The 20,128-nt window shown below is 43.3% G+C and overlaps 2 protein-coding genes across 3 annotated transcripts in view; one reads left to right on the top strand and one right to left on the bottom strand.

Moving 5' to 3' along the window:
- Positions 1-1,922: 1,922 nt before the first annotated feature.
- sbno1 (strawberry notch homolog 1 (Drosophila)) overlaps positions 1,923-20,128 on the bottom strand; it is an 18,399-nt gene continuing 193 nt past the window's right edge. The window contains exons 2-34 of the mRNA XM_086053868.1: positions 18,918-19,228; positions 15,431-15,550; positions 15,242-15,340; positions 14,676-14,906; positions 14,474-14,606; positions 14,289-14,389; positions 14,120-14,216; positions 13,363-13,523; positions 13,165-13,298; positions 12,996-13,086; positions 11,656-11,817; positions 10,919-11,054; positions 10,734-10,839; positions 10,153-10,306; positions 9,879-10,061; positions 8,993-9,090; positions 8,763-8,914; positions 8,484-8,693; positions 7,850-8,023; positions 7,596-7,765; positions 6,897-7,028; positions 6,682-6,817; positions 6,483-6,595; positions 6,329-6,400; positions 5,575-5,674; positions 5,261-5,335; positions 5,000-5,146; positions 4,765-4,859; positions 4,056-4,142; positions 3,836-3,973; positions 3,655-3,731; positions 2,740-2,933; positions 1,923-2,302 (exon numbers count right to left, since the gene is read on the bottom strand). Coding sequence (XP_085909994.1) covers positions 2,160-2,302; positions 2,740-2,933; positions 3,655-3,731; positions 3,836-3,973; positions 4,056-4,142; positions 4,765-4,859; positions 5,000-5,146; positions 5,261-5,335; positions 5,575-5,674; positions 6,329-6,400; positions 6,483-6,595; positions 6,682-6,817; positions 6,897-7,028; positions 7,596-7,765; positions 7,850-8,023; positions 8,484-8,693; positions 8,763-8,914; positions 8,993-9,090; positions 9,879-10,061; positions 10,153-10,306; positions 10,734-10,839; positions 10,919-11,054; positions 11,656-11,817; positions 12,996-13,086; positions 13,165-13,298; positions 13,363-13,523; positions 14,120-14,216; positions 14,289-14,389; positions 14,474-14,606; positions 14,676-14,906; positions 15,242-15,340; positions 15,431-15,550 — 4,221 coding nt within the window. The 5' untranslated portion in view covers positions 18,918-19,228 and the 3' untranslated portion in view covers positions 1,923-2,159. The remainder of the gene's footprint in view (positions 2,303-2,739; positions 2,934-3,654; positions 3,732-3,835; positions 3,974-4,055; positions 4,143-4,764; positions 4,860-4,999; positions 5,147-5,260; positions 5,336-5,574; positions 5,675-6,328; positions 6,401-6,482; positions 6,596-6,681; positions 6,818-6,896; positions 7,029-7,595; positions 7,766-7,849; positions 8,024-8,483; positions 8,694-8,762; positions 8,915-8,992; positions 9,091-9,878; positions 10,062-10,152; positions 10,307-10,733; positions 10,840-10,918; positions 11,055-11,655; positions 11,818-12,995; positions 13,087-13,164; positions 13,299-13,362; positions 13,524-14,119; positions 14,217-14,288; positions 14,390-14,473; positions 14,607-14,675; positions 14,907-15,241; positions 15,341-15,430; positions 15,551-18,917; positions 19,229-20,128) is intronic.
- Positions 17,933-20,128, top strand: part of kmt5aa (lysine methyltransferase 5Aa) — an 8,813-nt gene continuing 6,617 nt past the window's right edge. For both annotated transcript variants that reach the window (XM_086053878.1, XM_086053879.1), the window contains exon 1: positions 17,933-18,494. In XM_086053878.1, coding sequence (XP_085910004.1) covers positions 18,465-18,494 — 30 coding nt within the window. In that variant the 5' untranslated portion in view covers positions 17,933-18,464. The remainder of the gene's footprint in view (positions 18,495-20,128) is intronic.

Here is a 20,128-nt window from a genome sequence, read left to right as displayed (position 1 = left end):
ATGACTTAAGTAAAACATTACACCTATATTAGCATTATGCTCAAATGTTACTGTCGGACCCAATTTTGACTAATTTAAAACAGTAACACTTTGGTATATGCCCAATTATGGCTTGACAATTTTGACTCAGTGATATGATTCTAAAATATAATAGTGTGATCCAATATCGACTTAAACATTTAATATCACTTACATTTAGACTACTGAAACCTACACCACAAAAAGTTTATTGCCACATTATCCACATATACACTGTCCAACTATTGATAAAATTTCCCCCACTACCCCATTTTTGAAAAAATAAAGTTGATCAAAAAGGACTGGAGTAAGTACTGTATACCAAGCTTTATTGAGCATTGTACCACTTCATGGCCACATCAGCTGGAAATGATTTTGCTGACGTTCCAAAGCCCCAACAGACCCCTAATGCAACATCTCCCAAGGCCCATGGCAAACCTTCGAGCATTTATTCGATATCCTTCTAGTGTACTGAGAATAAAAGTATTCAATATCCTTGATGTCCAGCTTTAAGGTCCATGGGCTAGTACGCCCCCTGACTTCACTAGTAAGACAGTTGACACTCATGTGTCATACCAACGTCTTTTCCACCACCGTATGAAACTTTTACAAATAAGTAGAACAACTGCATGTTACTTGTGACATACAAACACTAGTGGGCATTTTGGTGCTACTAGTGGGGCACAGGAGGCTAATCGTGCAAGATATGACTACAAGTTCAGTGTAGCCGTTACTAGCACAGCACAGTAGTTGAGTGAGGTTTAATTACAAACTAGTATGCTAATAGTGAGGGGGAAAAACAGCATGTATAATTGTCTTACTAGTGGGAACAAGAGTAGTAGTAGTAGTAGTAGTATAAAAACCTTATGAACTGGTGCCAATGTTTAAAATTAGTTTCCCAAAATATGCAGATTAAGATCCACGTACTAGTGCGCTCTTTCTACGCAATACTAAAATAATTCAGTGCACTAGCAGAATGACTATCTTACTAATAACATGACTAGTACATGGACCTTTTAAAGTGGATATGAAATAAATGCTCAAACAGCTTTCCATAAAAGCCTAATTAGTAGAGTTTTGAGGATATGAACAGGCCATTTAAATACACTTTTTTTTTTTAATACAAAAATGTACAAAAATCAACATTTGCAAGAGTCCGACTTGCATCTCTGAACCAAGAACACTTGATTTTTTTTTCCCCCACGAACAGACACAGTGGTGTCCTTCTACATCACAAGTGGTGGAAGAAAAGGCCATATTTTGACCATGGAATGAGCAGTCGTGTCCAAACACCTGAGAAGGCCATTCAAAAAAAAAACAAACAAAAAAAAAAAAAACTAGGGGCAACATGCGTTTTAATCCAGTCATGCAGAACTTCCATGATTTCTTACTGCACCACAACCAACTTGTCAGACAGGAAATAGGCTTAAGGGTGGCTGCTTCTTGACAAGGTCACTACACTACTAACAAAGTTAATAGTATTGGGCTTTCGGGTGGAATTTTCAAACAAACCAAATTCACTGTTACCTTTACGGATGAATTTAATTTGACATCTAAACTTTTGAATGTGCACCCGTTCAATGTTTTAGGACTTTTTGCACATCTTGCTGTACTCTGACAAGAAGCTGGACGACATTCACAGATGTTTGATCTGTGAAAATCTTCAAGGTTTTGACCGATGTGCACTTTTACAAAAATCGATGCGAATATGCCTGAGTAAGTTGGACATGTGCCTTTAAAGGTTTAGAGAAATTAACCTGTAAAAATTACACTTCATTTTAGGTCCATCTGAAAATTTCACCCCAAAGGCCAAAATCTCGTGTTTTTGAATACCAACTATAAGTATTGGAGGTCAAACGAAAGATCCCTCACAAGAATTGTGGGAAATGAAACAAGGATCAGAGTGAAAGTCTGAAGGGTTTATTATTGGATTGTAATGTAGTGGTCGCTTTGAAGTGTGGCGGGGGTCCATCGCGCATCTTCCACTCTGAATGTCAGAGGACGAAAAACATCACCCCCATCGGAAGAAGGGGTGATGGCGAGTCTTCCAAATGAAAAGAATAAGAAAAAAAAAACCCAACAACCCTGAAATGGTTCTTCTGTATGTACAACAGTCCGATTTGACGCCTTCCGCCTTGCCACTATGTGTTGGGCGCGTGGCTCAGACTTTGGGGGTGCAGCTGCTGCCTTTTGTACTGCTCCTGCACGGCCAGCTGCTGGAACTGGTCCGACGTGGACAGCTTGTGAATCAGCGGCGACACGCAGTTGGCCGGGATGATCAGTCCTACGCGGGTGAGGGGAAACAAAACAACCAAAGTGTGACGATTGAGTCATCATCGCCAGTTGCTAAGCAATTCCAAGGTTTTTCCTGCATCTAAAATCTGGAGGAAGTCAAATGTTAGCAGGCACTCCAGAGACCCAACTATTTGTATATCATCGCTGTCATGTGATAAACACTTATGTCCATTTTTCTTATTTTTACATGGTGTTTCCACGTTACAGACATCGCACAAGCGTGTAGGAAAAAAAAAAATCCCTAATTGGACATATGTTTTTTTCACAGGACAGCATTGATCTAATACATACATTGAAAAATATTTTTTTTATATGTCCCCTATGTACATCTACAACATTTGGTCGAATTCCACAACTCGTGTTCGTTGTTTCCCCATTTCTCTGGATTGCAAATGTTCCGAAATGATTCCCCGCCGAAGCACTTACCGACTATCCGCTGGCCGTCCTCGGTGCGCAGACGTACGATCTGCACCTTGACGTTGGTGCCGCTGACGGGCGTGAGCACCTCCTCCAGCTCGTTCCACACGCTCAGCACCGAGCCGCACAGCACGTAGTACATGCGGCAGCGCAGGCCGATCTCGCACTGCAGCCCCACTGAGGCCTTCTTACAGTTGCCCCGCCTGCGGACATCAACACAGCACACCAACGTCCATATGCAATATTGAGCAGTCCAAACCATGTTGATCACAGCATACAACGTGTAGTAGTGATGTACGGTAACGTCTTAAAATCTCAGATTCCCCCCCCACAAAACCAATTATTTTCTCCCTTCGATGATAGAAAAGACAAATGATCATGATATTTAAAACCAGTGCAACAGTGGAGAGTAGTTGGCACCGTTGAGGTTATACAGGTTCGAATCTCGTTTGTGTGTTCCACCCCGTATTAGTTTCTGGGGCTAGTCAGGCTCTCTCCCACATTCTAGAAAATTGGCTCTTAGGTTAAGTGAAGACTTAATTGTCCATAGGTGTAAATGTTTTTTTTTTTGTCTGATTGGCTGACGACCAGTCACCCCCCCCTTTTTTTCCACCACATTCTAACATTAGAAAGACAATGCCATTCAAATATACCCTCCACAAAACAACAACAACAAAAATCAGCAGTTTTCTCTCTCTTTTGTAAAGTTACTTAAAGGACTAACCATTGTTAAACAGTCAAATGTTCTTCCTGTAATGCATGCCTTTGTTGCAAGTGCCCTCCAATTTTTTTCTCTCATTATATATTCTGATGTATCTGTTATTGGAACTTTATTGTGCCTAAATTTAAAAAATCTTTATCGGCTGGGCGCTACTAAATATTTCTTTGCTTGACTAACATACTGTACAAACTTGACAAACGTACCAGAAAGCATGCGAGCAAATCTTTGCCGATGAGGTGTGCTGCTCGTTCCAGTGTTGCTTGGCGTCTTCCGACAAGACCTGACAACAAAGAACATTAAAATATTAGTAACCCAAAAATTTTTCATAAAACGCTGTCTCGCAAAGTGCGCAAAAACCCTTGCATAAAAAGCGCTTCCGCAAACCTTCTTAAATTTCTTCTTGAGGTCGGCGTACGTCTCCAGCTTGAGCTGCCTGCCCGTGTTGGGCCGGTAGACCAGGAAGAGTCTCTTTTTTGCGTTCACCTCCTTCACCAGGATCGCCGTCTTCTTGTTGTTCCGCGACTGAAAGAGATTCAGTATGGCGGGGGGCTCGGCTCGTAAGTCAAGGTTCTACTGTACCACCATTATGTATAATTCAACAAACCTGCACATAGAAACCATCATCCGGTCCGTTTTGTTCTGCCCAGGCATGCGTCGCTTCTTCCCAGGACATCCCCCGTTCCACGCTCACCTACCCACACACACACGCACAAATGCAGAGACTTCACACGTTAGGCAACCTCATGTCCTTTGACCCCAGAGGTAGTAAAAGTCGTCCGCAATGTACTTTTAGTCTTAGTGCGCCGGTCGTCACTTGGGGGCAGTGCAATGGTGGGAGGGGGAATGGGAATCTTTTTTTTTAGTCACAAGAATTAAGTGTAATTGCACATCCACCATAGTAGGTGGCAGAGGCACTTTCAGGCCAGTAGATGCACTTCAAATCTTTATTGTGACAGACTATAAAATAACAGGTTAAAGAGGAAAGTTAGGTCAAAACTATTCTTTACAATAATATGTTCTATGGCCATTTTGCCAATTGAAAATGACATCACAGTTGCTCAGTGCTCAGGTAACAACCAATCAGGTCGTGTGACGATTGATCATCCCGCATTTCACATTCCACCCAAATAGAAGTCCCCTAACATCAAATCAATACAAATCTCAATCGCTGTTGATTTGACATCTCTGTAGTTTTGTAATAAGTAACAATGTAGTTTTGTAATAAGTAACAATGCCATTTTTTGACAAAGTAAGGAGCAGAAGGTTGTATTTGTACATTACTTCCCGCCAAAATTATGTTGACAGAAACCTACCGTGAAGAACTCAACGTGGCCTGACGCCGTATAGCCCGGCGTCAGGAACTTTTTGCAGTCCACCTTCTTCACCTTCTCATCACCAGATCCGAGATCTTTATCATAAAAAAAATATTTTAAAAAGAGGAATAAGAGGTAATCACTCAAGCTGGATTGTTCGTTTTCCAACAGCAACAACATTAAAAAATAGAGAGGAAAAAAAAAAGAGGGGGGGGGGGGGGGTGACGCCTCGCACCGAGAATGCCCATGTCGAATCTGCCGTTCCGCTTGGCTTCCTGGATGACGGCCGCCAGCGTGTCCGAGAAGTACTGAAACAAGGCGTTCTGCTGATGGACCTCCATGCCCAGGATGCGGTTCAGGAATTTCCCAATATTGTTATAGTCTGTGTGGGGTGTGGAGTGGGAAGGGTTTTGGGGGCGGGGTCATATTAAAAGCAGTTAAAAGCTACCACCAACAGGAACACTGTAATATAACGCTTGACAGTTGTGAAGCTCACCTTTGTCCAGAGACAGTGCGTTGTATCTGTCCTCCACATTAATGAGGCCCACACCTATCAAGCCCCTTTGAACGTCTAAACAACAAAGTCGATTCATTAGGCCCTCTCCAACAGATATATACAGCGAACCTCGGTTATATCACAGCGCTACATTTGTGCACCTGCTCGATTGCAGGTTTTTAAATGACAGATTTTCATGCGTTTTCTAGAGTTAAGCCTGCAAACGGTCGCAGTTTTTCTTGTGGCAATGCCACGTCCGCCGTGATAAAAACAGGAGTTCCGTGTGATTCTTGACCATTTCCAAAGAGTCATACCTTTAAAGAAATCTCCTTGAAAGTCCGAAGGCGGTGACACAAGCGGCGTGTCGAGCTTCACTATCGACTTCATCACGATTTCCAGAGCGTTCCGGCCGTACTGCAATAAGACACATTTGCACGGGTGAGTCACACAAACAGGGAGGAATAAAAAAATATATATTGTTGCCGATAACGCAATCGTCAGACTCTCATTAAGGCAGCAATTTAACACATTATGACCTTGGAAGGTTTGAGTCGAGTTTTATGGTGAGTCACCAAACTTTGCTAGCATGCGCCGCCCACAGACGAAGGAAAAAATTCCCCAAAAAGTCAAAATGCAGTATCTTTTTGTCTAGTACAAGTATTTCAAACATGATGTCAATTAAATACAATCTCAAGAAGTCACGTCTTTTGAGGGCCCCTGGAAACAGCCAAAATTACCCTAAAATGGCAGCTTTCCGGTCCTGTGTCCAGTCAACCAACTTAGTCACCATGCTAAATCAACTATTAATAGCGAAAAATTGAAACATTTCGCAATTTAGCCTCTCCATCTGTTTGGTATACATAGTTCACAATGGGTAGCAATGGGATCAAACCTCAAGGAGCCCATCTTTGAATTCTCCTTGGAAATGACCCGAAAATTGCAACTTTAAACCAACATTTTCCTCCTGTGTCTTGGCTTTTTTGTGTGTGTGTGTCTGCTCATGATAGACACGCCAATTACATTAGAGGTCTGCAAAATACGTTGATCTTTTGAGCATTTTGTGCTTACTTTGTTGTCAAAGTTAAACCTGCTGAGATCTCGAGTCTCTGTCGCTCTTCTGTCTCCGTGGGTGAGCGCCCCCTTTTGGAGAGAGCATGCGACAGTCAGTCTGACATCCTTGTTAAGAAGAATGTTTGGAATTCATAGAGAAGAATTCACATACAAGACTTTCTAATCTTTTGGCCACAATCGAGGCAAATCTCTGCTCGCCGGCCAACTCGGAGATGAGGAAGACATACTCGGGAGCTGTGACCTGGTTGGACCTGTGTGTTCTTCCTGCGGGTCACACGGCAACCGTGAGTTACATGAGTCACAGAGGAGGCGGCGGGCAAGTCTCTGCGGCGACTCTGGACTGCACCAACCGAACTGCTGGATGGCACGGTCGGCGCTCCATGGCAGCTCCAGCGTCATGTGGACCCTGCGGCGCTGGTTCTTGACCCGGCGATCGGCCTGCAGCGAGATGCCCGAGCTGGCCGCTTCCGAGATGATGGCGATGTGCTGGAGGGGGGAGCAAAGTGGCAACAGTCAAGACTCAAGTCGAACTCTTGGGATGCTTTTCTAAAGACTCAGTCTTTACTTTTTCTCCGTCCATGAAACGCTGCTTCTCGGTCAGGTTGAGGATTTCCACGGGGACGTCCAGCTCCGAGCGAGACTCGTACGTGATGGTGCCGTCGTCGTTGCTGACCACGCGGCCTTTGCGACCGGTCATCTAGAAACAGTGTAAGGATGAGCGCAAAAATCCTGTTTTCTTAAAGCGGAAGTCAACCCAAACACATTTTTTTCAAGAATATGTTCTATGCAAGCCCACTAGTTGAAACATGGCCTTCTGATTAATTTAGCATTTGTGGAATACAAGCCAAGCAGCAAAATGCACTCGTTTTTAGCCATCTCAGGGGGTGGCCATTTTGTCTCGATTGAAAATGACATCACAACTGCTCCCAAACGACCAATCACGGCTCAGATTCAGAAAACAGGTCAACGTGATTGGTCGTTGTGAGCAGTTGTGATGTCATTTTCATTCAACAGAAGACAAAATGGCCGCCCGCAGAGATGGCTAAAAACGAGTGGATTAGCATTTATTCCACAAACGCAATATTTATCAGAATGCCCTGTTTCAACTAGTGGGCTTGCATAGAACATATTCTTGAAACAAAAATGTTTGCATTGAGTTCCGCTTTAACAGAAAAGAGTCGTAAAAATATTAGGGAAATATTTTACAAATAGGATCATGGCCTTATTGTTTAAACTGTTAAAAAAAAAAAAAAAAAAATTCTACCTCAGCAACATTTTCAGGTCCACCCAGCTCGTCGATGAGCTCGTCCAGCGTGTTGGGTGGCAGCTCCTCGGCCAGCTCCTCCAGTTTCTCCAGGAGATCCCTCTTCATCTTCTGAGCGTGTTCCACGGCGTCCTGGCTCGTCAAGCAACTGTCTTCAGGCTCTGCTTTAACTGCACAACCACGCCGCCCATTTGATAACATCTCCCCCAAAAATGTCAATCAAAGTGCAATTCCATCAGAGCGCTGTCGCATACCTGCAGTCGGCGTGGGCGCAGGGGTGACAGGTGCGGTGAATGTTGGCCGGGTGGAGCCCAGGCCCGAGGCTAACAAGGCACTTTGAATGGAGTCGGGGTCGATGCTCTTCCTTCGCTTTTTCTTCTTCTTTTTCTCTTTGCTCTTCTTGGGCTCCTTTCGGATGAGCCAGGGATCTGAACAAACAGCAGAAAAACGTCTTGACAGTGTACAGTGAACCTCTCCTATGTCAAAGTGATGCTGTATGATGGCCTCTGATTTCTTCACAGTGAGAGAACGAGAACAAGTGCTAAGGATCACTGTCTTATTTTTATTTTTTTTAAAAAGTATGTTTCAATAATTTTAAAATGTGTTTAATGCATGTGGTAGGGGCAAGAAATTGCTTCTAAGGTAAACAATATACTGTACGCATTATTTACAAATGTGTGTCTTAATCCTTTACATTTCCTAACCTGTCACACTTGAACTCTTTTTTCAGCCGATACCTAACAGATGAAAATCACATCATTGGATATTGTGGCCCAACACAGAATTGGATGGAGACGGCTCCATTTTTTTTTTTTAATCAAGTCTCTCTATAGGGCGGATTTAATATCACTTCTTTTGAAGATATTTTCAACAGGTCGCGTTCCTCACCGTCCTCGTCGTCCTCGTCAGACTCATCTCTGAACGGATTGAAATCATCGTCCTCGTCCGCCGAGCTAACCGATTTGAAGCTGTCGTCGCTGTCGCCGTCCCTGCCCGAGTCTTTGTCCGACTCGTCTGATTGGCTCTCGTCCGAGCTCGTGCCCGAAAGTCCGCCGTGCTTGCGAGGCTTCTTCTGCTGTTTCTTCTTGATCTCCGGGGCTGGCGATACCATTGCACGCATTTTCAGTTTTCTGTCTGAAAATCAGACCACGGCCTCAAATCCCATACCTTTTCTTTTTTTCCCCTTTTGCTGGAGTTGTGATGTAGAGTCACTGGGCGAAGGGGTCTTCTTGGCCGAGAGGTCGATGCCCAGCAGGCTGTAAAGCTTCTGTCTGTCAGGAGCCGGGAAATGTTTCTCCACCAGGGACTGCAGCACACCTCTGCAGCACGAGCAAAGACAGTGAATGCGTCTCCGTTTTGTGTCAAAACAACCCTTTTTGGCCTGAGGGAGTTCCTACTTTGCGGTTGACACAAAGTCGTTAAGCTCGCCGCCTCCTTCCTCCAAAGCCTCCAGAGTTCTTGCTTCTCCGGTGGACTGCAGGCCGATCACCACACACTGCGAGGGGTAAAATGACTTGAAGACCAGGGCGCGGCGGTTGCATATGAGATATGTCCATTAATTATTTATTAATACTGTCAATTAGGGCTGCACAATATTGGGAAAACATGCAATATGCGATATAACTGTTGACTACAGCGCTAGATATTATTGCGATATTTAACATATATCTAAAGAAATGACATTTTTAGTATCCAATGAAAGAAGTATTTTTTCAAGCAGCAAAATAAGCAAGCTCAATGTGTTCTTAGCAAATTCATTGATAATTCCCGTAGATAATGTCCAACTATTGGGTGGCGATACACATTTAAGGTTGCATATGACTGGTAAAGTTCTAATAAAAGCGTACAATTCCATACGAAAATTGCACGTTTTTGCGATATGCATATTGCCAAGACCATTATCGCAATAACGATATATTTTTCAATATAGTGTGCAGTATTGGATTCAATGCATTTTATCATTGCCATTTATTTCACTGCATGGATTTGGAAATATTGGTGAAATTAGTAATTATTAATATAGTAATTATTTTTCACCTTCATCTCATCCTATGTGCAACAAGAAATGTTAGAGATATGAGTAAACGGCATCTCTAGTGCTTACAACTGATGATTTGTTTTCTTAACTCATTCACTGCCAGACATTTTCAGACCCCTAACGTTTGAACAAAAATACAAGTAAGTTCCTGGGATTCAACTGACAAATAAATACGCCAATGGCAGTGAATGAGTTCACGCGCTCTACTGATTGCTCGAGCAGGTAGTTTAAGAGTCAAGTCTCACCTTCCCGTTCTGGACTTCCTCCCTGGCCAGCTGGACCACTCTCCGCACCTTAGAGGCAATACAGAGGTACTTGAAGAACCTCTGATGGGCCGACCAGAACTGGCCCCACATGGACTTCTTCATACGCTGCTCGGCATCCATCAGGTTGGCAGCCTGCTGGAACTTTTCACGGGCGCTTACCCACTGAAAGGGAATGAGCGGGATTTCAAGATCATTTGGACCCAATTTTGCCAAGTGACGGCTTGTAGACGCTCAAGGATGGCGGCGGACTCACCAGCCTGACTGACTTGTTGTACATGTGGATGTAGCGCTGAGTCAGCGGGACCTCGTCGATCTTGAACGTCACGCCTGTGAAACTCAGCTGCCGCGCGATGTACATTCCCCTCAGCTTCATATCCATGGCGACGATCTCCATAGCGCCCACACCCCTGAACGAGGAGCAATGAGAACGTGGTTAGCTTACAGTGAATGCCGGCTGTATCACGTTTCATCATTTGTACCCTCGGTGCATCACAGATTTTTTAAGCCGAGTTAATTTTTTATGGGTTTTTACACAGCCTTTGGGTATGCACTGGCAGGACTTGGTCCTGGAACACTTATGCTAATTTCCATTAGCCACTCAATGGCGTTTTGCATTGTATGCCAGTATTAAGCTGGCAGAGTTACGTGAAATGAAACAACACAGTTTGGTTGAACATTTTAGTCTTTAAATGGCCAATGTTTTAATTCTCCTTTGTTTCATGTGCCAGTTTTAAAGTAAATTACAACTAAGAGTGGCAAACAGCTTGAAGCAAACACGCTGTGCCTCTTATTTGGAGGACGGTGAGACTGAGAACAGGCGTAGCTTTTTGTCACCTGCGCTCGACCGCTTGAATGAAGTTGCCAAATTCCCTGAAGGGTGTTTTGTGGCCCCAGATGCCCAGGCGGTTCATGTAGGCCATGTTTCTTGGTTCCGAAGCACCTAATGAGAGGAGAGACCATACTTTCAGTGCTTGGCAGACCTCTAGAGGTAGTCGTCCACCCACCCTCATTCTAGTCACCTGTAGCACTGGCATACACCACGCGAGCCTTGGGAAGTTTGTTCTGAAGCTCCAACACCGCCAGCCCGGTTTTGGTGGGTTTGGATGATCCGATGGGACACACATTTTTAGCCTTGTGACACTCATCGTAGATGATCTGGGAAACGTGGGGTTAAGAAAATGCCGCAAAGAGAAGTATTATCTACACCAGTGTTTATCACCCTTTATTGAGCCAAGGCACATGTATCACATCGGAAAAAAAAAATCACGGCACACCGCTTAGCAAAACAATTCACAAAAAGTATCGATCGTCACTGTCCTGCGAAAACCACTTAGGCCCATTTTTTTCATCCCATTAATGTGAAAATTAAAGAATAAATACAAAATTGGACGTGTTTTTCACAGGACAGCGATATACAGGTTATGTAGCATCAATCATTTAGTGGAAGAGCATTTCATTGTTTTGCCTGTTCCTATATGTGGTTGGCATAGATTAACACAAAAAAGTTATTAGAACATTTTTTTTTTGGTCAAAATTATCGACATTGGGTAATTTTTCGCAGGTCTCTCATGGCACACTGGATGAGAATTGTTGATCAACAAAACCCGTGTAAACGCCTGAAAACAAACCAGTTTCATCTTTCTCACGGCAAAGATTTTTTCCAATGTAAAATATGCCTTGGCTCAATTAAGTTTGGGGAACACTTAAACGCTTAACATGCGCAACAACAAAGTCGAGCATCAAAACCAAAGGATACGACGCCGTCATAGTCCTCGCCGCACCAGTGGAGCAGTTGCTCAAACCTGGTCTTGTACTTGCCGCCCGACTGGCTCTCCCCAATCAGAGAAGAGTAAGTGGCGAAGATGACGCCCTTCTTCACGCTGCCGTTGTGTTTGGAGGAGATCTTGCCGTATTTGAACTGGAAAAATAACCATGGAGTTGAGTCGCACCATCAAGTCATTCCACTTTACGTGGATATGCAATGAAAAATTGGCTGAATTGCTTGTACACAACTACAGTAGTTTGAGTTCCGCCTGCCTAAGCATGACGTGTGAAATCAATAACTTTTTGGTTTGGCAATCTCAGCCTAGTTAATAAAAACTGGCAAGGACGTGTTGTTAAACAGTGCTGAAAATTACCGTGGCTGATCTCAGACAGTTCTACCAGATTAGATGCATTCGAGGGGCATCAGGAAGGAGGTTGGCCTTTTCTCAGAAGGTGAATTCTAATAGATACCTGAGATAGTTCGGACCATCGGTTGTTAAGCATTAAAATCAACTGTGAGACTGTGTGCCATATATCATGATTACAACTGTGCGTTCATTGTATTTTAGGCATTTATGAAATTTGATTGCTTAACTTTTGGCTTTTTTTCCCTCTGTTAGATTGTGTGCACTGTTGCATACCACAACGCCGCTTGTGGACAATAAAGGTATCCTTCTCCATGTGTAAAAACGTTTTTGTTGTCTTTAAGAAAGCTCCGCGCACACACACATTCTGAGGTAGATGCCGCCCTAGTTTCAATGTCGTCATGGTAACAAAGGATAGACTTGCAATTGACCAGCATTATACGGGGTGGTGTAGTCAGTCTTTCAGATGTAGGACACAGGACTGGCCCCAATGCATCCTTATAGGTAAAGTCAATCCAAACACATTTTTTTCAAGAATATGTTCTATGCAGGCCCACTAGTTGAAATAAGTCATTCTGATGAATGCATTTGTGGAGTAAGAGTCAATCCACCCGTTTTTAGCCATCTCTGGGGGCGGCCATTTTGTCGCTTCTGTCGATTGAAAATGACATCACAGTTACTCATGGCTCAGGTAACGACCAATCACGGCTCACCTGTTTTCTGAAACTGAGCCGTGATTGGTCGTTACCTGAGCATTTGTGATGTCATTTTCAGTCGACAAAAGTGACAAAATGGCTGCCCTCTGAGATGGCTAAAAAGGGGTGGATTTTGCTGCTTAACTCATATTCCACAAACGCAATATTCATCAGAATGCCGTTTTCAACTAGTGGGCCTGCTGGGAACATATTCTTGAAAAAAATATGTTTGGGTTGATTTCCACTTTAAAAGAAAAAGGCATGCATCGTACCTTGTTCAGGGAGTGGACTTGGATGTTCTTGGCTCCGATGTCCCTCAAATCCCGCTCGGCGTCATACTTCAAGTCATTGGAAACACTAAACCTAGACACAGGAAACTGAGATCAAACATTTGTATTTGTAAATGCAGCAAAGATCACAGCGAGACTTCGCCGTATTTACCAAAGTGATCTCTTCCTGCCCAAGAGATAATTCTCATAGATGATCCCGGCGATGGTGCGGCCTTTCCCCACGCCGGCACCGTCACCGATCAAGTAGGCTGCTCGGTCGCCACTTGGCAGGAACGTCTCGTGTTGCTGCGACGGCAAAATGTTTTTAAAGTGTGACGTCGGCGAGACGAGCGCCAGCCGGCCAACTCACCTGGGCGGCGTACGTGATGGCTTCTAGCTGCAGAGCCGACAGGCAGCCGCGGTCGATGACCTCCTCCGGGATGGACAGGCGGTACCACACGTCTGGCGGGCTCACGCTTGACAGGGAGCTCGTCTCCACCACTGGGTCGGGATGCCGCAGGCCAACTTTCACTGTGTGGGACAAGGGATACTCAGTGGTGGTGTTGGGCACTTAACTGGCTACTTCTCTGCGGTGGGCCAGCAAGGACTTCTCTCCTGGCCTATTGGTGCCGACGTACGAATTTTTCAAGATACGAGCCGACCGTTGGACCATTTTTATTATGCTGGTAACCTTTTAGATATTAGCGCTCTATGGTGGCAGTGACTGCTTCAAAACAAGCAACAATTTGGCAGATAGTGCACAAATATTTTTTAAAAAGAAGCTTGAAGCTGTTAGATGTCACTCCCAGTTAAAGTTTACAGTCTTAAAAAAACCAAAACAAAGCACATGGCTTCAGCGTGGGCTAACAAGTGTGTTTACCATAATACTAAAACAATGCAAAGCACCATCAGCTAATTATTAGCATCAGTGTCTTGGTGCTACAACCCAAAATCAACACATATTTGAGTAACACCCAAAGAAATTAACAATAGTCATAAGTATATTAATGACTCGATCAATCTGTTCAACTGAAAATCCTGTCCTGGCACAGGTGCGAGATCAACGCAACACAAACCTACTCAGTGGCCTTCTCTTCTCCGCCAGAGTGGTTCCACACCATACTTACACTTCATCGGCATGTACTCCGCGTACGTCTCTGCGTGACCCAACTCCTCTTCTTCCTCCTCCTCAGGTTCGTCCTCTTCTCTCATCCCGGGCGCGTTCTGCAGTGTTGGACAACCGGTAAAGACATCCGCCTGCTTTACAGACGCGATCGAGTGGCGTCTTGCGCTCACCAGGGAATGTGAGAAAGCGTGCATTTTGAGCTCGTCGTTATTCCATGTTCGAACGTTTTCTTTCGCCGGGTTCTCCTTCTTGACGCCGTTGTTCATCTCACCTGGAGCCCGAATACATTGTTGGCACATTAAGGTTTGCTTGTAGTGTCAACTTGGCGTACGGCTGGGGGCCACGTTGAACTCACTGGGCCCTGTGGCGGTGGCCACCGGCGTGGCGATGTCCGGCGGTGGCTTGAGTTTCATGAGCTCCACCAGACTGTTGCCCTTCAGGCCCGAACCCTTTGCGCCTCCCGCCCTGAGGAGGTCTTTTAACTGGATCTGTTCAACGGGGGAACGTGCGTGTAAGAGAACGTGGGAGGGAAAAGGCAGAGAAATGGCTCATTTTACCTGGTCGTGGTTCGAAGGCACGGCTGTGGACGCTGAGGGGGGGTTGCTAGTGGAGGTGGGCGTGGACGAGCCCCGCAGGGCAGTGTTGGCGACGTGGACCACCTTGGTAACGGTGATGGTGTGTTTAATGGGGTTGCCGGCCGACTGCTTGGTGGTGGCCGCTCCAAGTGAGGGCAGCTGATTGAGCTGATTTAAGACAAACGTGGTGGTCGATGGCTGAGGTTTATGTTGCTGCGAGACAGGAACACAAAAAATGATTTTAATACAGCAAACACCCGCTAAAAGTAAGTAATATTTTTCATTATACATTTTTTTACAGTGCAGTATTAAGACAAGTATGTATTCAAGTATTCAAGTATGATTTCCTTGCGTAAAGAAATACAGTGCATTGGAATTAGATGCAAACACTGTATTAATAATCGTTTTTTAAGATTATCCCAATTTTGTAATTGCGGAGTATACTAATCGTAATTGAATTGTGATTAATTGCACAGCCCTAATATTCTCTCTTTCTCCCTCTCTCCCTCCCTGTGATGATAAGCGGTTTGGATAATGGTTGGAGATACCCTGATAGTCACAACGGGGCCTGGAGACGGCGATTCGGTTCGAGCGACTTCCCCAGACTCGGTCCCCAAGCCGACGTCCAGGGCGCTGATTGAGATAGACTGAAAGGCAAGCAGGAATGCTATTAACGCACAAAAAACGTTGACATGTTTTTTTGTGGAGAAGAAGGGGCGAGGGGAAGACCATCTCACTTGCTGAGCTGTGGAGGGCTGCGCGACATCCTGAGAATCGATGTCAAAAACTCCGATGTCGTTGGGGCAAATGCCGCTCTCGCTGAGAGCAGTGAGAAGTAAATCCTGTCCGGGATCCATCTACAAGACACAGAAATTTTTTTTAAAAAAATAAAAAATAAAATGAAATAAAAAAATCACTGAAATATTATCAACATCAAAAGACATAAAAATACCAACACTAGAGGAATAAAGTTAACAAGACTAAATTAGATTTTAAACATCCCAATTTTATGTTGAAAAAAAGTTGCTATATTACATTATTATATTAGTGGAAAAAAATCTCTTTCCACTTCTGTTGGGTTTGTTTGACCCTCTCAGCAGATGTGCTATTAGCAGAATTAAAAAAAATCTATCAGATTATTATGAGACCGTCTTCAGGAGCATCTTCACTTTTGTATCATCATTTTGACATTCACTCTTAATTTGAGACTCTTGGAACATTTCAATTCCAGTCTCAAAAAATAAAATTGTATTCTCAAAACTATTGTGTGTTATCATGAAATTTTTTACTGAGATTATCAATTTTATTTTTGAACAATTGAGACATTTCCACTTGAAAAGAAGCAGGGAGAAGAATGAATCGTATTGTATTGTATAATTGAATATTTATACAAGATGCAAGTAGTACAGTAGGTCTTGCCTTACTTGAACCCTTTTAAAAATCTTGAAAAAGGATGGCCTCCCTCAGCAAACCTCTTTAGTGTACTTGCATTATTAAAGTAATAGTTTTAATGGATTTGATGTAGGGGTGGGCGTGTGGCAAAAATATATCACGTTTTTTTTTTTAAATAAAATCACGATCATGATTTCGTTTTTTTAAGACAAATTTGCACATTTCTGACCATTTTCCTCATGTTAAACATATAAAAGATATTTGAAACCTATATAAAACTCTAAAAGAAAAAAAAAGACATTTTAATCCATCTTAGCTTTCTGAACAGGTTTTAATTTGAATACGTAGTGACAATTTTTATCAAAATGTGCAGTGCACGTAAACATAAAAGGTAACATAAAAACACAGCTCGTAACGCAGGTCTAGTACTTTCAAGAGTCTTTTAAAGCCCTCGTTTTCCACTGTTTTAATGGGAATCATGTTTTCAGCAAGGTAATCAGTCACTGCCTCAATTACTTGTAATTACACTGCTTGCCTGTTTTTTCATATGGAGTGCCCTTGTTAAATGACGGTGTTACCGTGGGTTGCGCTAGCGGCTGCCTCTGGCTACCATGTCTGATGTTTGCTTTGTCTGTCGGCGCTGGCGTCCGAACAGAGTCTCTGCAAACTTTGCAAATAACTGGTTTGCGCTTTCTCCTCCGAGGAAAAGCCAAACCAAATCGACACTGTGGATGTGGAGTTTCTTTTCTGGACCAACTCTGCTTCGTGGTGACTTTCCGCTATAGCTTCCCGTTGATCGAGTATACGCGTCAGCTGCTTTGCGCCGCCATAGAGCTAAACTGTATAGAATGTGCCATGTAGACGATGAAACGATCTTTCGGCTTTATGAGATCGTGAACACGTTGAACCGCTTAACGATCTAATATCGTCATAATCGCCCACCCCTAATTTGATGGTATGATGTCATTTTCTGTCATGTTTGTAAATGTTGTATGTTGTAAATGCACTGAAGCTTCATTTGAAGAAAATCTCAAATCGAATCGAAATCGCAATATCCGTCAGAAAAATCGTAATACAATTTTTTCCTAAAATTGTTCAACCCTACTTCAACATGCCCGCGATTCATTAGGATAAGCTGTTTGGATAATGGATGGATGTTCTATGCAGGCCCACTAGTTGTAAGAATGCATTCTGATTAATATTGCGTTTGTGGAATATAATGAGTTAAGATGCAAAATCCACCCGTTTTTTGTCATCTCAGGTGGCAGCCATTTTGTCACTTATGTTTGAAAATGACATCATAGTTTCTCTTGGCTCAGATAACGACCAATCACAGCTCACCTGCGATACTTGTTAAATTGTACAGTCAACTTGTTTTGGGAATCATGTGCTGAATGAAGGTCCACTAAATACTCATTAACATTAGCCAAAAACGTCCACCCTGTCAGCAAGCTCACATATGTGGCCGTGTGCATGGCCATTGTATGTTTGCAGTTAATTTTAAAAAATGTGCATGCTTGCTTGACCAATACACATTGCCAACAGCATGACATCTACATAACACAATGAAAATAAAGTTCAATGGTAGATCTATTTTTGGGGGGGGGGTGAAATGTTCGCTAAAAGGTACATTATGGTGACTCGTACAAAAAAGTACTCTGAAGATTAAAAAAAAAAAACTTAAGCTGCAGCGCAGGTGACAAAAAAACTACAGACGAATACTTTGAAACCGTAACTAAAGACCTTACCAAAATGACTCATAATAGTCACTTATTGTAGGTAAAATATGACGATGAAAATGAGTAGGTCGGGTCAAACAAGACACGTGTTTACTACGTCCGACTTCCTGCTTCCTCCTGACAACATTGCTGCTAACAACGCATATCAGCACTCTCTAATAATTACAACTATTTTACACATGAACAGGCAAATGCGTTCGAACTGACTCAATTCTTGTAGTCAGACTAATTTTGTTTTTTTAGTCGTCCGATTTTTTTTTTTTTAGCTCTACTGTCCTCGGGCAGGGTGACACAGCTCCGACCAAGCTACCTAGCTTGGCTAGGCAAGACGAATCGAAAGAGAACCCAGATCGCATTTTCTATAAGGCTCGGACGCAAATGGGGGCATAATGAGTCAAAAATGTGGTCGTGTCGTGGCTTTTGTCGCCGAAGAAAATAAACCGTCATTGTGCTTGATAGTAAACAGCCCCGGCGAGCTCGCAATGTCAGTACTTGAACACCACAAATTATGATTATCCATGCACTTTTCTACATTATTATTGTTATTATTATTATCATTGTCTTGAGGGGTATGATGGAGCATATTACGGCTGACTTCAGGCGAGAGGAAGGGTACTACACCCTGGACTAGTCCCAAGCCATGGTCAAAGTGAAAACAAGATCCGTGACGGTGAGCTCGCGATGTCAGTCGTGTACCTGAACATAACATGTACTTTGTTTAAAATGACTCATGTTTAGCACATTTGAGCTCTCATTAGTCGTTAGATGAGTTCCGATTTGCTAGGGGTTCAGCCACAAGCGAGACAGCTAGCTAGCTAGTTCGACTTGTACTGAAGACGTAAGTCCACCAAGGGCGAACGACGGCGGGCGACCCCCTCCGTCTGCTGCCCGGACAAGGGTCACTTAAACGCGGATAAGTTGGCGGGTTTGCCTCGCCTGTTTGTGTCATTGCTGCGGCTAAGCTAATGTTAGCGACTCTGAATGGCAAAAGGCAGCCACCACACACCGGGTAGTTCTTGAAAAGAGCACACACAATCCCAAGCATGCGGTAAATGATTGTTTTCCCGACATAGTTCCGAAAAGGTGGCCTTACTTGAGGGGCGGTAGACAAGCAGTGTATCTCCGCAATGAGGGCGCCTCGCAGCGCTCGTTCGGTTGTTGTCCTGTCCGCGCCGCTGCGCTCACGCCATCTTCTTCTTCTTCTTTCTTTTTAATCAAGCTCTCCGCCGCATGCTGGTCACGTGACTTGCACTAGGCCTTGCTTAGCCGCATTTGGCTCCGCTCCTCCCGTCGTCGAGGACTTTGTCCCGGCGTCGCCCCTCCAGCACCACTGCGGTCGTAGGAACCGCCGCGCCGCCACGACAGTGCATCGGCACAAAGGACAAGCGCGCCCCTCTTTGTTGCCTTTGATGCAAACGACAAACATCGGATCGGTCAAACGTAGTAGCAACGCGTCACGTGACCACGGGACTATTCTTAATTCTTCTTCCTCTTGTTCTCGTTCGAGTTCAATAGACCCTTGGCAACCTGGCGCCACCTGTCGTACTGGCAGTGTGAAACAAAAATAATGGGATCATGTAACAGATTTCTCCATCCATTATCCAATCAAAAAATATATATGAAATTTCTATTTATTATCAAATATTATTTGTTCCCTTTATTGCTGGAAACAGATGTGACGACACTAATTTCTGAAGTTAGGATACGATCTAAACTACATGTTTTAAAATACAGAACATAACCGCAGTATTTCATGTCTATATCATTTGCATTCAACGTGTTTCTCTTAAAAAGTATTCACGATCCCAGACGACAATGCGATATTTATTTTGTTTTAACATAAACACAAATAACAATAAAATAACAGTAAATAAATACTTTAAGAATGCATTGTAAAGAACTGTAATATACTTTATGAACGATTAAGTGTCACGGGATTGTTTTTTTGTGCCACAGATTGTTTACATTTGATATATTACTGTATTATAATGTTTCATATGCATATTTTATTTAAATCAAAAGCGTTTTGTGACATTGTTGATGTAATCTTTTTTAAAGCTAGTTCTTGAATGAACCTCAGAGCGGAAATATTTCCTATGCATATGCCATTTGCATTAAAAGTGTTTCTTTTAAATATGTACTAAATTACTGTACTTCACTTCCGAATCTTGACTCGTGGTGATTCAAGAAGTTGAAATGACATTTGATTTAGCTTTTTTTTTTTTAACATAAACAGGAAAATAATAACTACAATAAAAACTACATTACAAGAAGATGCTATTTATAGCGACCTTTGGAACGGCA

The sequence above is a fragment of the Filicampus tigris genome, chromosome 15 (genome assembly GCF_054856515.1).
Source record: "Filicampus tigris isolate MCC_2025a chromosome 15, RoL_Ftig_1.0, whole genome shotgun sequence".
Taxonomy (NCBI): Eukaryota; Metazoa; Chordata; class Actinopteri; order Syngnathiformes; family Syngnathidae; genus Filicampus; species Filicampus tigris.
Note: the sequence above shows the minus strand (reverse complement) of the source record. Positions and strands in the feature narration are given on the sequence as shown.